The 18,433-nt window shown below is 38.5% G+C and overlaps 1 protein-coding gene across 4 annotated transcripts in view; it reads left to right on the forward strand.

The window, feature by feature from the left end:
- The window catches only part of PPP3CC (protein phosphatase 3 catalytic subunit gamma), an 81,318-nt gene that overhangs the window by 39,859 nt on the left and 23,026 nt on the right, over positions 1–18,433 (forward strand). For all 4 annotated transcript variants that reach the window (XM_043453090.1, XM_043453093.1, XM_043453091.1 and 1 more), the window contains exons 4-8: positions 2,594–2,705; positions 9,341–9,486; positions 12,146–12,285; positions 15,482–15,559; positions 15,795–15,889. In XM_043453090.1, the coding sequence (XP_043309025.1) occupies positions 2,594–2,705; positions 9,341–9,486; positions 12,146–12,285; positions 15,482–15,559; positions 15,795–15,889 (571 nt within the window). The remainder of the gene's footprint in view (positions 1–2,593; positions 2,706–9,340; positions 9,487–12,145; positions 12,286–15,481; positions 15,560–15,794; positions 15,890–18,433) is intronic.

The raw sequence follows: 18,433 nt of genomic DNA on the forward strand, positions 1-18,433 counted from the left end.
GAGGACTTCAGAGAAGTGTCTTGATTCAGAATTTTGATGTCTTTCCTTTTAGGAGGCAGGCAATCTTGGTTGAATTCAGCCCTTCAGGTCATGGCACATTTATTGCTAGTTTTTCCTAAAAAGTCCCTCTACTGGTTTTTTTTTTTTAATCTGTGACCTCTATTTTCCTTACTCCCTCCCCAAAGTGTACACGTTTGTGTGGTATTTGGTATATACCTCAGAATACATATACTAATTATATTAACTTTTTAGTATATAATGTTTTTGAGGAAAAAATATTTTTTAGTTTTGCATAAATGATATGGTGCTGTTCAGTCATTCTCGAACTCTAGCAGGCATCATAATTACATGGAGGGGTTATTAAAAAACAAATTGCTAGACCCCACCCCAGAATTTCTGACTTTTTTATGTCTGGGGTAGACCCTGGGAATCTCTGTATTCTAACAAGCTTCTGTTGATTTTGGTTTTCACGTATCATTATGTTTTAAAGGTCTGTCTGGGTTTCTCTCTGTTCCGTTGTATTCCGTAGTATACATCTGTGACATTTTAGTTCTCTGTTCTCAATGGTGGACGACTTGGTTGACTCCAGTTTCTTTCTATAATGAACACTGTTGTGAGGAGCACCCTTGTATAAATCCATTTATGGTCCCAGGTTTTATTAGTAGTCACTCTATGGCTTTCTCTAGTGGCTCAGTGGTAAAGAATCTGCCTGCTAATGCAGAAGACACGGGTTTAATCGCTGGGTCAGGAAGATCCCCTGAAGCAGGAAATGGCAATCCACTCCAGTATTCTTGCCTGGAGAATCCTGTGGACAAAGAAGCCTGGGGGGCTACAGTCAATGGGGTCACAAAAGAGTCGTACGTGACTGAGCGAGTCAACAACAGCGAAAGACAAAATGGTATATGAATGAGACTGGGATTGCTAGGGGAAAGGGTATGACCCATACATGAACTGAGTATTTCAGATCACTCTTTAGAATAGCTGTAACAGTCTATATGCCTACCAGCAGCACCTAAGAATTCATGTTTCTTCCCGTCTCTTTCCAGAATTTGCTTTTATCTCATTTTCTAACATTTACCAAAATGATGGGTATATTGTTGTTTCAATTATTATTTCTTTGATTACTAGTGCAATTAAACATCTTCTCATGTATTAGCCATTGTACCCATACGATCACTGTTAAGAGCTTCTTGTATGATCTTTCAGAGATAGGTTAAACATATACAGATATATTTACATGTCAGTTTTAAAAAATAAATGAATGCCACTTTTCTTATATCTCAAATTTTTACGTATTCGTGGATTCAGTTCAGTTCAGTTCAGTCACTCAGATGTGTCCGACTCTTTACGACCCCGTGGACTGCAGCACACACCAATTCCCGGAGCTTGGATTTACGTGGATTAGTATGTGGATTAATTTCTGACCATTTTGTTATACTAGTATATTTATCTATATATGTGTCAGGACCACTGTTTTAATTTAGAAATTTTACAGTATGTCTTAATACTCTTTTTCAGTGTTTTTCTGTTTCCTGGCTATTCATGCATGTTTATTTTTTCATATAAATTTAATTATCAATTCATCTAATTCCATAGAATAGCTTATGGTATTTCCATTGGAAATGCAATGAGTTTATAAACTTGGAAGAACTATATTCTTTTAATGCGAATCATCCTATACAAAAACAGGGAAAGTCTATTTGTTCATGTCTCCTTTTGTGTCTTTCAGGAGTGTTTTTTCAAGTTATTCCTAGTGTGAGTTTTGCACACTTCTTGTTAAGTTTATTCCTTTATGTTTAATCTTCTTTGCTGCTGTTGTAAATGGAGTTTTGTCTACCATTGTGTCCTACATATTGTTTGTATATATGAAGGCTAATGGTTTCACACATTGATTTTATATCCTTTCATGTTACTGAACTTTTTTATTATTTTAGTTAGTTGTATCATTGATTTTTCTGGAGTTTTTCTGGTAGGATATTATATTATCTTCAAATAGGAACAGTTTTATTTTTACTCATTCTTAAGCCTCTCATTGACTTCTTTTGTTGAATTCAGTTGACTAATACCTCTGAATAGTGGTGGTGATAGTACGTATCTTTCCTTGTTCCTGATTTTAGTGGAAATGTCTCTAGTGTTTCTCCACTAAATAAAATACAAGTTTTAGGCCTAAGGTATGTGTGTGAGTGGCTTTATCATAGAGATCTAGATATCTAGACAGAATATGGGAGCAGAAAGTAAGAAGAGATTTCTGTGAAGGCTACTCTCCTTTGTTCTTTCAAACTTTAGGGCAGGGAATTCCTTGGCGGTCCAATGGTTGGCACTCTGCGCTTCCACTTCAGGGGGCTGGGCTCAGTCCCTGATCTGGAACAGAGATCCTTCCTGCCACACAGTGAGGCCAAGACAAAAACAAACAAACAAAAAGAATTCTAGGGCAACAGCAGCAGGTCACACTCAAAAGACGGATTCCTCACATTTTGTCTTGGGAATAGCAATGAGATATGCCATTACAGCAAGTCATTGGAACTTGTATAAATTGTCTTTATGTGTTATTGTAATCAAAAATAAAAATTTTATCCTTATGTTTGGCTTGTAGTGTGTGCTGTATTTATGGAGTTTAAAGATCAATCATCCCAAAACATTGTTTCTGCTTCGAGGAAATCATGAATGCAGGCATCTTACAGAATATTTTACCTTCAAACAGGAATGTAAGTATAATCACTTCTTCGGAACTTTTTAGAAGTTATGCTTTAGCTCATCTCAAAGCAAATTAAACACACAAACAAGAAACTAATGGACCTCAAATGCTTCCTGTTCTGTTTTGTTCTTGTTTTGTTTCATTTTCTAGTGAGAACCTAGGCTCCACTATTTAAGCAAAATAACTTTTGAGTTTCCCCCATGGGAATATTTGGAAAACATTAAAAAGTCCAAAGATGTATATTGTCCACACAATTACATCACTTAAAATTAATAACTATTAGCTCACTATTTCGGAGAAGGCAATGGCAACCCACTCCAGTACTCTTGCCTGGATAATCCCATGGACAGAGGAGCCTGGTAGGCTGCGGTCCATGGGGTCGCTAAGAGTTGGACATGACTGGGCATCTTCACTTTCACTTTTCACTTTCATGCATTGCAGAAGGAAATGGCAACCCACTCCAGTGTTCTTGCCTGGAGAATCCCAGGGATGGGGGAGCCTGGTGGGCTGCCGTCTTTGGGGTCACACAGAGTCAGACACGACTGAAGTGACTTAGCAGCGGCAGCAGCAGCTCACTATTTGAGATACAGATTTCCATTCTGTCTACATAAAAACCTATCCTGAAATAGTTCAAATCTATACATATGTACACACACACATAGCCATCCCGTGATGTCCCTGAGGAGTTGCTCCAAGACTCCCACAGATAGCAAAATCTGCAGATTATCAAGTTCCTTATGTAAAGTGGTGTAATGTTTCCGTATAACTTTCATACATGCTCCTGTATGTGTGTGCTAAGTCACTTCAGTCATGTCTAACTCTGCAACCCCATGGACTGTAACCTGCCAGGCTCCTCTGTCCATGGAATTCTCCAGGCAAGGATACTGGAGTGGGTAGCCATTCCCTTTTCCAGGGGATTCTTCTCTGCCCAGGGATTGAACCTGGGTCTCCCACATTGCAGGCAGATTCTTTACCACCTGGGCCACCAGGGAAGCAAATGTCAGTAAGGAGCTGCTTAAATAAGAGATAATACATCTTAAAAATGGAATGCTAGGCAACTGTTGTAAGATCAAGGTGGATATGTATGTCCTGATATGGAGAGATGTTAAATATGTTGTTAGGTGACCAAAGCCATTTGCAGAACATGTATAGTGTGATCGCCTTTGTAAATTACAAATATGTAAGGTACAGAAATAATTGGTCACAGTGATTACCTGTGGGGAGTTAGATCAGGAAGATTAGTACTTTTAATTGTCTTCCCCTAGACTCCTTGAATTAGCTTTTCATCACCGCCATGTAATACTATTAATATTATAACAAGGTTTTAAACTGGTAACTTCCAAATTATCCAACTGGGGCTGAAATCCTTAACTTTTTAAAGCATCTCAGGTGATTCTGTAGCACACTGCTAGTTAAGAACACCTGTTACAGAGGCTCGGCACATATCTACTATTTGTCATTTGAGAACCACTTCATTAAGTGATTTAAAAATTGGAAGTATTTTGCATTGTTTTTCTAAGCCAAATGTTGGAGTGGTTCTCATTATGTCTCTATTTCTTTACCTGGGAAAATTAAACAGTTCATATTAAGCAATTCTCAAAGGCCCTGGAATGCCCAATATTTAGCAATATACAAGAAATGAAGAAAGAGGTGTATGGATGCCTTTGAATTAAGATTCAGGGTTTTTTAGGTAAATTTAGTTTTTCCTCTGTTTTGTTCAGAGCTTTTTTTGATGAGTGTACTTGGTTCAGGCTATTTTTAGAAGATACACAATAGTTTTGGGAAACATTTTGAGTCTGTCGTTTTGCACAGAATTTCTTATCTCAGGTTTTTATTTACTTTTCACATGCTTTAATTTTTTAGTTAAACCACGTTTTTCCCTCTCATCTACCAACGTACTCCTGATTCTAACCCTGCATCTGAAATGTAAATAAATCTTGGAATAAACACACAAATTCAAGCACAATTTCAATTTTTTTTCCTATATAAGGAAAGAGCGTGTGTGCTGCTTTGCACAAGTGTTTTTACTGATAAGCTGATCTTTCTTATAGAGACACCGTGGCATTTAGAATCAGCACTTATAATGACTGCCAAGTGATGCTTAGTTCCAAATTTTGCAGCTGCAGTCTTGTTAATATTTCCAAAAGGGGCAGGTGGAGGCTTTTATTATATCAAGTTTTAAAGTACTTTATATTGCAGATATTTTTAAAGTTTCTTTCAAATCCAGAGATAAGTTTTTCAGAGATAGTTTGATTAGCAAAGTATAACAGTTAATTTTTGACATATTATTTATCTTTGCAAAAACATTTCTTTATTGCTATAATATTTAGAAAGCAAGTAACCTAGTGGTTTTATGATTCCATCTCATAGCTCTGGGTTCAAATTTCTAAAGTAAGTTAATTTCTTTTTTCCAGGGGCCCTTTTTTGATGTGTAGTTAAACATTACTAAAATTTCAGGATGTTCCAGAAACTCCTATAATTTTGCTAATGAAAATAGTATTGTTATGACAAGTTGATTTTTTTTTAGTAAACAAATATTGTTTGCCATTGTTCATTACTTATATAAGCATTATTTACAGTAGCAAGAGATTGGTGTCCTTAGATTGTTTTATATCCATAAAGTGAAATATTATGTAGGTATTTAAAAATTACAAAGCTCTTCATGTAATGATGTGGCGTGATCTCCAGAATATGTTTTTAAGCCCCCAAAGCAGGAATTCCCTGATGGTCCAGTGGTTAGGACTCCATGCTTTCACTGCCAAGAGGCCGAGTTCCATCCCTGGTCAGAGAACTAAGATACAACATGCCACACATTACAACCAGGAAAAAAAGGTCCAAAAAGCAAGTGAAAACAGTGTAGATATGCTGCTGCTGCTGCTAAGTCGCTTCAGTCGTGTCCGACTCTGTGCGACCCCATAGACGGCAGCCCTCCAGGCTCCGCCGTCCTTGGGATTCTCCAGGCAAGGACACTGGAGTGGGTTGCCATTTCCTTCTCCAATGCATGAAAGTGAAAAGTGAAAGGGAAGTTGCTCAGCCGTGTCCGACTCTCAGCGACCCCATGGACTGCAGCCCACCAGGCTCCTCCGTCCATGGGATTTTCCAGGCAAGAGTACTGGAGTGGGTTGCCATTGCCTTCTCCGAAGTAGATATGCTACATTTATGTAAAAAACAAAAGGCTGTTGTGAAAGGGAAATACACATATTTGCATGTATGTGCATCAAATATCTTACAAAGACACCCAGAAAACTAGTTGCCTAAAGGAGGGGCAAGAGACACTAATTTTGAAACTTTTTTTTTAACCTATTACCTTTAAAAAAAAAAAAAACGAAAGCAAATAAAAATTAAATATATATAACCACTGTTTAGAGCAATTCATGGTTTTTTGCAAATAGTGTTGACTCTCAAAATTACTTTGAAAGAATATTGGTGAGAATTTTGTTTTGTTCATGTTCTATTATTGATACTGGTTAGAACTTGTTATCAGTGTGATCCTGTGACCGAGGTGCACGTTTACTTCATTATGGGATGTTCCTTACAATTTATCATGAAAATAAAACACTCAAGTCAGCTCGTTTAACCTTCAGTAACTATATATTTGGCTCTTTAGATTCTCCTACTAAATATTTAACTTAAAAAATAAAGACTGGGAGGAGGAGTATGGCATCATGTTAAGAGCATGAACAGGTTCAAGTTCTAGTTCCATTACTTACTAGTTGCAGCTTTGGACAAGTGAGCCCAGTTTCCTGAACTTTTTAATGAAGTCAGTGATAGTACCTACTTGATAGAGTTTCTCTGAGGATAAGATAAGGTAATTTTATTGGTTAACACTTACTGGGACTTCCCTGGTGGTTCAGGGTCTGAGACTCTGTGCTCCCAATGAACAGGGGCCTGGGTTCAGTCAGGGAACTAGATCCTGCATGCCATAGCTAAAGATCCTGCATGCTGTAACTAAGACCTGGTGTGGCCAAATAAGTAAGTAAATATTAAAAAAAAAAAACCCAAACTTGTATAGTACCGACTTTGTGCCACACATTTTTCAAAGCATTTTACATATGTGAATTCACTTGATCCTCATAGCAACCTTGTAATGTAGGTGGGCATTATTGTTGGGCCCATATTATAGATGAGAACATGAAGACAGAGTTAAGGAATTTGTCCAAAGTACTATCGCTAGTAAGTGGTGGGGCTGAGGTTCAGGTCCAGGCAGTCAGGTTCCAGACTCCACTCCACTGTGTTTAAGGTGGCACAGGGACATTGTGAACCTTCAACAAATTTTAATAATAAAGATAATATAATAATAAATATTACTATAGAAAAATTATATATCCATCATAGAAAATGCAGTTAAACTAAATCATCTGCAGTCTAACCCCTCAGAAAAGAAGAATTGGTGTTTATGTATCTACTCAGAACTTTGAGAACATAAAAACGAGAACATTCTGTAACTCATATTTCGGCTGTGAGCTTAGTTTGATTCGTGACTTCCTCTTCCAATTTACAAAATGGGTTAAGACACTGTATTTCTTTCTTCAGACTTGGCATTCTTCTGGAAATAGGCTAAGGAATTGTTTTGAGTCATTCTTAGGGTTGAAAGGCAGTTTATTGGTGTAAAATGGTGTTTGGAGCATGAACTAATATGTAATTAAAATCCTGCCTATATGCACCCTTAGGACTCTTACAAAGGACTTGCTTATTGATGTTGGCAACAAGGGGAACTCTGGCTCCATGGATTTACAAGAGAAAAAGTAAATCACTGGGCACAAATGAAAGGCTTTTTTTTCCCTTGCCTTTTTTCCCTTCAGAACTTTTTATGGCTATTACTAGGTCTACTTTTGAAATAGCCAAAGGTGAAGTATTCAGATGCAAAGGAGAATAGAAGGATGTAATTGCAAGCAGATACAAAGATGTAGAAGACATGGCTCTTCTTAACTTGGATGTTGTAATAGAGTCAGCATATATTGTGAAATAGATTTTAATTGCCTTTGTGGTAATACAGAATTCTTTAAAAGTTTCTAAAGGAACCCACAGACTCCCTTAATGTCCTCAAATCCTAATCAGTATTGGCAGTAAAGGGACAGTGCCCACCCTCGGGGAGGAAGAGTGGTCCACTGGTTTACACCTTCCCTTCAGGAATCTCTGCCCAGTCATTCCTGCTACCCAGGAATTGCACTCTGACCCACATCCGGACCCATCACCCTTCATTTTATTCCCCAAAGCCTTGCCAGGACCAGGCTCTGATACTTGAACTCTGACACTTTTAAAAGCATGGAGATGAGAGGAAGGCAGTAAACCCAGAAATCATTAAACTGGACAGTCTGACTCACTCGCTGTAGCATCGCCGTCTGGGCCCTTGTAGGCTTTCCGTCATCTTCATGAAATCATGGAAGAGGTGGAGGAGCTCACAGTTCTGTAGGGCTGCCTGCCTGTACAACTTCTGGCCGTGTCTACCAATGTGCACCTCCTAGAATACTGGGTTTTTGAACCCAAGGCCAAAGAACAAGAAGATGTTCCCTCTCTCTTTAAACTAAAGCCATCTTCCAGCTTGTTATTGTTTAGTTGCTCAGTCGTGTCCAACTCTTTGCAAGCCCATGGACTATAGCCCACCAGGCTCCTCTGTCCAGGGAATTCTCCAGGCAAGAATACTAGAGTGGATTACTATTTCCTTCTCCAGGGGATCTTCCCGACCCAGGGACTGAACCTGCGTCTTCTGCATTGGAGGAGGATTCTTTACCATCTGAGCCACCAGGGAAGCCCTCTTCCAACTTCTCAACTATTACCTGTTCTTTCATGACCTCTCATGACCTCAACTATTATATATCATGACTAGATAACTCAGCCCACTGGAGTATTTTGGTTGCTGTTCTGTAGCCTCAAAAACAACCACCACATTAAAATACAGTTCACTAAGATGAACGTTTTTACCTAAAAGAGCATAGGACATAATTTGCTTAAAGACCTTAAAAATCCTGAGCAAAAATATTACTGACATTTTATTGATGACTCCTAAAATTTCAGTTTCTATTTATATATTTTCAATACCACCAGGAAGGCTTTTTAGAACCAATAAAATACTCAGACTCACGAGCGACCATGGGCCATGGGTGCTTGTCATCTATCCTAAAGAGCGCAACCCAGGAGGCAGCGCCAGGTATCCGTTTTCACGGAGGAGTCCTCTTGGGAGTGCAGAGTCCATGCCTCAGTCCAGAGGTTTCTTGCCTTTTGCCTTCCCTTCCCCCAGTCTGCTCCTAGTCACAGCTCAGGTGCAAGGAAACAGAAGAGCCTGGCAGGTATAGACCACGGGGTCAGAAAGAGTCAGACATGACTTAGCAACTGAGCACTGAGGTGATGAGGTAGTTTTTTACCATAAACATCATTGCCTAATGACACAGGTGATTGTATTCACTTTATCAGGTTTCCAGGGCAGCAGAACTAGCAACTTATTCCAGGGTCACGTTTGTCTTTAGAAAAAGTTGGAGATTTTGTCTACCCTTTATCCACAACTTTCCAGAAATATCTTTACAAAGATGATTGTTTCTGAATTTGCCTGCATTAAATGGCTTTGGAGTAGCTTTATAATCATTTGGCCTGTATCCTTTGTCAGGAATGATAAATTCTGTTTCTCCTCCTTTGTTTTCCCTTTAATAGGTCGAATCAAATATTCTGAACAGGTGTACGATGCATGTATGGAAACATTTGACTGTCTTCCTCTTGCTGCCCTCTTAAACCAGCAGTTTCTGTGTGTACATGGAGGAATGTCACCTGAAATTACTTGTTTAGATGACATTCGGAAAGTAAGTAAGCATTCATTAGTCTCATGGAGTAAATATGCTTTTAATTTTGTTTTTTATTGCAGTTAACTAATATGTCTTTATTGCTGAAAAATTTAAATATGGATAACTAAAAGTAAGAAAAACAAATCACCAGTGATTTTTTATTGGGCAATAGCATCTATTAACATCTTTCCTGTATATCTTCCAGTAAATGTCTAATTTTTAACAAAACCTGGCTTTTACAAACTAGAAACATAACATATTTTGAGTATAGTCCTGAAACTTTAAATTATATTGCAATAAGGAAAGAAGGGATGACAGAAGATAAGATGGTTGGATAGCATCACGAACTCGAAGGACGTGCGTTTGCAGTCCATGCGGTCACAAAGAGTCAGACATGACTGAGTGACCAAACTGAAGGAAGGAAGAAAACCAGGGTTCTAATCCCTGTTCTGCCATTAATTATGTGATAGGAAGTGAAAGTGTTCGTCATCCAGTTGTGTCTGACTGTGACCCAATGGACTGTAGCTCAACAGGTTTCTCTGTTCATGGAATTCTCCAGGCAAGAATACTGGAGTGGGTTGCCATTCCCTACTCCAGGGGATCTTCCTGACCCATGGATTGAACCTGGTTTACCTACATCTCAGGCAGATTCTTTACCATCTGAGCCTCCAGGGAAGCCCCCATTAATTGTGTAACCCATAGCAAATCACTTAACCTCTTAGATTTTCTTCTCTGTAAAATGAGGAAGTTGAAATGGGTGGGCTGAGGACTCTTCAGCTGTGAAATTCATTGACTTTGACTTTTTAGATGATAGAGTTTAATTGCTATACTTGCCTTCGTTGGTAATCATGATTTTCAGGGATTATGTATCTTCACGATTGAAAAAAGGCGGTCAGTCTTTTTTCAATTATATTGTTCTGCATCATCGTCTTCTCTCCTCTGCCTTTGTATTCTCTTGTTGTTTAGTGGCTAAGTCATGTCTGACTCTCTGCAACCCTGTGGACTGTAGCCCGCTAGGCTCCTCTGTCCAGGGGATTTGCCAGTCAAGAATACTGGAGTGTGTTGCCATTTTCTCCACCAGGGAATCTTCCCGACCCAGGGAGCAAACCTGCATCTCCTGCATCGGCAGGAAGATTCTTTATTGCTGAACCGCAGGGAAGCCCCACGACAGAATATTATGAATAGCTATATACCAACAAATAGGGCAACCTAAAATAAACGAATTTTTAGAGTCACACAAACTTCCAAGACTGAATCATGAAGCGAGGTATTCTCTTACCTCTCTTACACAGGTACGGAAACTAAAAAATTTTCTGTTTGGAGAACTATTTTCTCTGACTTGAAGTTACTATTTTCAGGGTAAGAGGGTAGTAATAATGCACAGCCTTTTCTGCTGCCTTGTTATTAAATAAACAGCTGGTAAAGAATCCGCCTGCAATGCAGGCAACCCCAGTGCAATTCCTTGGTCAGGAAGATCTGCTGGAGAAGGGATAGGGTACCCACTCCAATATTCTTGGGCTTTCTTGATAGCTCAGCTGGTAAAGAATCTGCCTGCAATGTGGGAGATCTGGTATTCAGTCCCTGGGTTGGGAAGATCCCTGGAAAAGGGAAAGCCTACCCACTCTAGTATTCTGGCCTGGAGAATTCCATGAACTATATATAGTCCATGGGGTCACAAAGAGTTGGACACCCTGAGCGACTTTCACTTTCACTGTTTTACATAGTGACACTTTCACTGTTTTACATTGTGAGTCTCAAATTTTACAATTCTAAATCAATTGTATTAATAAAAAGCTCCCCTTTCATTCAGTAGGAGTCCTTTTCTTGGCATTCAGCTCTCCTAGTTACTTGGTGGGTGTGGTTTCTTTTGTTTCTCTGTTTTCACTTTTTAACTAAAGCACCAGTGACCAATGACTAGTAATCAGTTCATTTAATAACTTTGAAATGCCTCCACTGCACAGAATGGAAAGGATGAAACCTTTTGCAAAAAAAACCCCTCAGAACTAGCATTCTTTAAAATAAATCTCCATTGGAATGAGATAAACAATGAACAGAGCCATTGAAAAACCCTTGCTGCTCTCATGGTAACCTGGACTTACCTAGGCAATTGAAATAAACTTTACAGAGTCTTTCTCATAAATAGTATGTTTCTATAGTGATGGACTTCACATTCTAATTAAATGAGCACCACTTTTAAGATGAGGATGTAAGGAGATCCTTTTCTACCATAGGGATATAGATATTAATTAAAATTTATTACCAAAACCTAGTAAAAACAGTGCATCTAAATTTTTAAATGTTCATTTTCATCCTAAAGGAAAATTCTTTAGGGGTTACTGCCCACTCTCCTAATACAGTCTTATGGTTGGAAGGGTCTTTTTTTGACCTCTACCAGGGCTTCCCTGGTGACTAAGCAGTAAAGAATGCGTCTGCAGTGCAGGAAACTAAAGAGACGAGGGTTCAGTCCCTGGTCGGGAAGATCCCCAGATGGAGGGCATGGCAACCCACTCCAGTATTCTTGCTGGGAAATGCCATGGACAGAGGAACCTGGCGGGTTACAGTCCATGGGGTCATAAAGAGCCGGTCATGACAGAAGCGTCTGAACGTGCACATGCGGTTTCCAAAAGCTCTTTTGCTTTCATGATTTCTCTTCTTTTGGCTTTTGCGTGTCTTCTAGTTAGACAGGTTTAAAGAACCTCCAGCCTTTGGGCCAGTATGTGACCTGCTTTGGTCTGATCCCTCGGAGGATTATGGCAGTGAAAAGACCTTGGAACACTACACCCACAACACTGTCCGAGGGTGTTCTTATTTTTACAGGTAAGCTAATCCTCAGTTAAGATTAGATGGGGAAATAATGGAAACAGTGAGAGACTTTATTTTCTTGGGCTCCAAAATCACTGCTGATGGTGACTGCAGCCATGAAATTAAAAGACACTTGCTCTTTGGAAGAAAAGCTATGACCAACCTAGACAACATATTAAAAAGCAGAGACATTACTTTGCCAACAAAGGTCCATGTAGTCAAAGCTATGATTTTTCGAGTAGTCATGTATGGATGTGAGATTTGGACTATAAAGAAAGCTGAGCACCGAAGAATTGATGCTTTTGAACTATGGTGTTGGGAGAAGACTCTTGAGAGTCCCTTGGACTGCAAGGAGATCAAACCAGTCATTTCTAAAGGAAATCAGTCCCGAATATTCATTGGAAGGACTGATACTGAAGCTGAAGCTCCAATACTTTGGCCACCTAATTCGAAGAACTGACTCATTGGAAAAACCCCTGATGCTGGGAAAGATTGAAGGCAGGAGGAGAAGGGGACAACGGAGGATGAGATGGTTGAATGTCATCACCGACTTGATGAACAAGAGTTTGAGCAGGCTCTGGGGGTTGGTGATGGACAGGGAAGCTTGGCATGCTGCAGTCCATGGGGTCACAAAGGGTTGCACAAGACTGAGCAACTGAACTAAACTGAATCCTCAGAAAATGAGAAGAGGAAGTTGTAATATACTTTATCAAAATATTTTTAACTGCATATTTGGTATCTTGAATCTGTGTCATTCAGGGACTTCTACTTAATTTTTTGATTAATAAAAGGAAGAAAACGCTTTTCTTCCTTTGCTTGTTTTTTATACTTTATTAGGTGTTATGCCCTAATAAGTGTAATATACCAAACACAATTGAACACAACATCTTGTAGTGTTTAAGTGTTGTTGTCTGACTCTACATGATCTAGATTATTTGTTCCCAAACATCCACTATTGACTTCTTGAAAAATAAAAGATTTCTTGGTTCTTCTGTCAGAGATTCTGGTTCAGTAAGCCTGAGACAAGGGAATCCTGTTATTTTTTTAAAAGCTCTCTAGCTTTTGGAACTGCTGGTATTGGCAAAGATATAAAAAGAACAGGACATTGTGAACTAAGCCCAGGACATTTCCTGGAAGTTGATTGTTGTCTTAAATCTCCTATGTGAGCTTTTATTGTGCTTTGCCACTCCAAACTAGGGAGGTTCAGGGAAGTTTGAAGCCTACTTTTTAAAAAATTCCAATATTTTATTCCAATAAATCATATCTGTATTTAGTACCCTAAAAATCTCTGATAGTTGCTTAAGATAATGCATTCATTAAAGGAAATCCACACACAAAAAGAAACCTCAGTTTTCCCATAGTTTTAACATTCTTCTAAGTAACTTTTTCATTCTATTCTGCCAACTTTAGCAGTGACTAATACGATGGAATCATTTAAATTTTACTTCTCTTTACATTGCTTAAAATAAAGAGCATAAAGTCTTTTATCTTTAGGAGAATATAAATTGGTACAGTTTCTGTGACAGTCAGCTTGACAATATTTCTCAATTATAAATGGCCTTGGCCTTTTTTCCAGAATTTCTACTTCTAAAGTGTAATCCTGTGGCTATTATCATTCATGATCTTGGATCCTCATTATTCACGAATTCTGCTTTGCAAATCTGCCTGCTTGTTTTTATTTGTAACCCCAGAGTCATACTCACAGCAGTCCCGGTCACTCACAGACATTCGTGTGTACAGAGCAATGGAAAATGTGGGTCACCCGTTGCACGTTCCCGCTGAGGTTGAAGGCACAGTTGCTCTGCCTTCTTATTTCAGCTCTCACCCTGTAAGCAAGTATTTTTTCTGTGCTCTATTTAGTGAAACATTTCCCACGTTTTTGTTGGTGTTTTGCTGTTTAAAATCACCCCAAGCATAGTGCTGAAGAGCTATCTAGTGTTCTTAAGTGCCAGGAGGCTGTGGTGTGTTAGATAAGTTTCATTCAGGAATAAGTATGGCCCTGTTGGCCGTGAGTCCCATGTTCATGAATCAACACTGTTATCTTCAGTCAGGGTCTTTGCACAGAAACACATATAGAACAAGGCTGTGTGTTGATGGGTTTATGAAACGTTGTGACCAGAGGCCCACTGGACCCTGGCCGTGTATCTCCCCTCGGAGCAGTGGTTCAGTGTTCTGTCATTCCGTTCTGCAGCAACTCTATGTGGAACACAGCTGCTGCAAGTGATGGGGATCCACTGTACTCGAAAATGTGTAAAATGCATGTACAAGGTTTTCCTTCCTGCATTGTTTATGCTGAAGGATTTTAAACAACCTAAACATTCAATAGAAGACTAGTTAAATAAATGGTTGTACATCCCGACAAAGGAATATACCAGACAATGCAATGAGTCTGTTTTTTAAAGAAATGAAAAAAAGAAAACAAATCCTTTATATGCTGATTGGAATAATCACTAGTATAAAGTGAAAAAAAAAAAGCTATGTGTACCATCTGATAACATTTCTTAAAGTGGGCTATGCATGTGTGTGTGTATAATTGCATGAAATTGAGTAAAGTATCTCTGAAGGGCTCTCAAAGAAATCACGGACATTGGATGATTCCAAGGTAACTGGAAGATAGAGGTAGGCTGGAGGGAGACATTTCACTGTAGAACTTTTTGTATCTTTCCATTTTATACCACGTGAATGAATGTGCAACCTGTTTTAAAACTTATTGAACATAATAAGAAACAAAGATTAAACCTAAATTAAATAAGTAACCCTTGGATAATTCTGGGATAATTTTGTATCCTCTAGTTCTTCCTATTGGGTATTTGCCATTCAGAAAGCCCCTATTCAGTTCTTGGTATCTACTATACACACACATGCGCATGCACAAGCACACTGCTGTGGTATTAATACTTTTTTAATATCAAGATACCAAGAAAAGTTTTGGCGTTGTATTATGATTGTTATGAGTCTTATGGGTTAAAGAAAACAATTAGAAGGTAGGGGAGCTCCCTTCTGTCCAGGGTGTCCTTGGTCTGGAGTGAGGTGTATGAGTGACACGGGAGAACAAGAGTGATGATTCCTAAGCTGTTAATAAAAGTTCGGTGGTAATGCAAACCTATAAATTTAAAACATACTCAACTCATTTCATCTTGATTTTTCCCCTGCCTCCTATTAAAAGACAAGTGTCTTCATTCTGAATCTGTTTTCTAATTTTCTTTTACAGTTACCCTGCAGTTTGTGAATTTCTGCAGAACAATAATTTGCTCTCAATAATCAGAGCCCATGAAGCCCAAGATGCCGGGTAAGTTATAGCAAAACTGGACCAGGACTTCCCTGGCAGTTCAGTGGCTAAGACTCCATGCTTCCACTGCAGGAGTTGTGGGTTCGACCCCTGGTTGGGGAAGTAAGATCCTGCTGACTGTATGGCACAGCCAACAACAACGGCAGTAATGAGCAAAACAAAACTCTGAACCCAGCAGCACCGCAGAGTTCCTTCTTTTAATATGAAGACAGACGGGCTGCCATCTCTCTTCCAGGTACCGAATGTATAGGAAGAGCCAAACGACGGGCTTTCCATCGCTCATTACGATTTTCTCTGCACCCAATTACCTCGATGTCTATAACAACAAAGGTAAAGGGGACCAGCGATACTTGAGTTTGAATTTGTGAGTAAATGTGAGCTCTAGTTTAATCCTATGTTACGTGCATAGGTAATTTTTGGAATATATTTATAAATTTTAAATAAGAAAAAAAAGAAGTCTTAATTGAAACAAAGGCCAAGAAACTTAGAATTTAGGCTTCTGTTTAGTTTTCATCTCCTAAGGATTTGGGGACTCTGTGATTATGAGTAATGATTACAGTAGGTTTGACTTGCACCATCGAATCAAAATAAGAAGAAATAAATTACTTCAGGTTGAAGTTAAAACAGCATAAATTATTGGTTTTGGTGAATCTAATTTATTTATAACAGTCCCTCAATAAAATGTCACTATTTAGTGTTTTAATGTCTATTATTAAGCTGTTTTTCTCTTGAAAAATGATACAATTAGAATGAATACTGTACCAAAAGTCAGAAAAATCTTCGTTTAGTCCAAGCCCTGCTCAAAACTAATAGTGTTACTTTAGGAAGTCACATAGCTTTCTTAACCTTAGTTTCCCACATAAAAAAAAGAGATTTGCATATACACTTGCCTTTTGATCCAGAAATTCTACTTTTAAGACTTTCTTGTAGTTTTAGTCATTTTTTAAAAAAATTTAACTTTTATGATCCCTAGTTGATCAGTTTGTATCAGGACGATCTTCTACCTAAAAGCCTCTTCTGTAACATGCCTCTGTAACTATTTTGTTGTTGATAAAGTATGACTATAAAATAATAGAACTTTTAAACAAACATGCCAGAACAAATATATCCAAGTGAGTATGGTCCCTTCAGAGTAGTTACCTTGGGAGCTTATACCCTTATTCCAACAATGCTGCCATTGTTCAAAACATTTTTGGAACTCCTCTTTTGGCATTGCCTTCAGAGTCTGCGACACATTCTTTTGATTATCCTCAATGATGGGAAATCTTCGTCCTTTGAGGGTGGATTTGATTTTTGGAACAGCCAAAAGTCATTCGGAGTCAAGACTGAGGACTAAGGTGAGTGATCAAGCTAGACGATACCATTTGGGGTCAGGAACAAGGTATGATTATAAGGTAATGAGACTGGTTTTCCTTGTGTTGCTTATAAAATGCCTCTGGAGGTAATTCCAAAAGAAGAGTTCCAAAAACATTTTGAGTAATGGCAGCATCTTTGGATTAAACACACGGCAAGGCAGCAGGGTACATTGATAAGAACACTTGAGAGCTAGGAGGCAAAAATCCTAATCTAGTCCTGCTTCACTTTTAAATTCACAATCAACAAGATACTGAACTTCTCTGAGCCTCAGTTGATGTTAAATGACTGTCACGTAGACTTGTTGAAGATAAGTTGGAGTAATCAAAATGAATATTAAAAGCATTGGTCAGACTATAAATTGCTACACTGCTGTAACATCCTACCGTTACTGTGCCTGGTGTGATTACATCAGAGGACCACACTCATCTGATATATAAGGTCTGGTGTGTTTGTTGTTGATGGTTTCTTAAGTCTCATTACTTTATAGTCATATCTTGTATATGCAGTCGGGGAGAGAAGTGTAAAAGAGGTCCATGGTATACTTATTTCCTCTATTTCAAAGTCAACTATGAAATGGCATGTCTCATTTCAATCTGATTTGGATCAGTTATCTCTGGATGTCCTTAGTGACTTGCTGTCCATTTTTAAAAGGCATTTCTTTGACTTAAATTCTCTTCCAGTCTTAGATTTTTGCTTTCCTTCTCATCATTCTTTTCCGAGTCTTGGGTATCCTTCAGTACTCTGCTTCTCCCTAAGTCCGTTCTTTCTTATTTCCCTTTTCCTAGTAGAAACTTAGTTTTGTTTTTGTTTCCTCCCTTATGAATGGTATGTGCCACTCATGTCGTCAGACTTCCTCAAGGACAGTCTGTCCCTCACCCTCATATCTGTGATGAAGACGTTCCCTTCTTACTCCCTTTATTAACCTTACTATTAAAGTGTCTATTGATTGGCCGGTGGATTTATCAGTGTGCTAAGCTAAAACATGTCATCTAAATCAGCAATCACTTTACTAGCTTAACTAACTGCCAGCTTGTTCTTTGCCTCATTCTAATCTGGTCTTGTTTTGATCATTCCATTAGTAAACTATTTTAGAGTCACAGTTGATTCTGAGTTTTTTGTTGGCCTTGACTTAATTGGTAACATCCTTTACCTTGCGACAATCTTGTTTTCCTTGGTCATTTCTTAACCTTTTAGGGGGGATGGGGAAGGAAGAAAATGTGGCATCTAAAATAATCTCTGGTGATGCTTCATTATTCCTCTTGAAAAAGATGACTCTGTCCCCCTTTCCTTCTTCTTTTCCTATCGCTTTTCTTTCTTGCATATTCTTTAGACTTACTGGTACGAACAGACATTTTTTATCAGTAGTTCTACTGGTTACGTGAAAGACCTTTAAGTCATGATTTTTAAAGATCTCTGTTTCTATTTTTATGTCCACCGTCCATCTCTTTTTCTTGTGTAGATTGAGGGAATTGTTGAATATTTATATATTCGTCTAACTTAAATAAAATACATATACAT

Source organism: Cervus canadensis, chromosome 30, assembly GCF_019320065.1.
Source record: "Cervus canadensis isolate Bull #8, Minnesota chromosome 30, ASM1932006v1, whole genome shotgun sequence".
Lineage (NCBI taxonomy): Eukaryota > Metazoa > Chordata > Mammalia > Artiodactyla > Cervidae > Cervus > Cervus canadensis.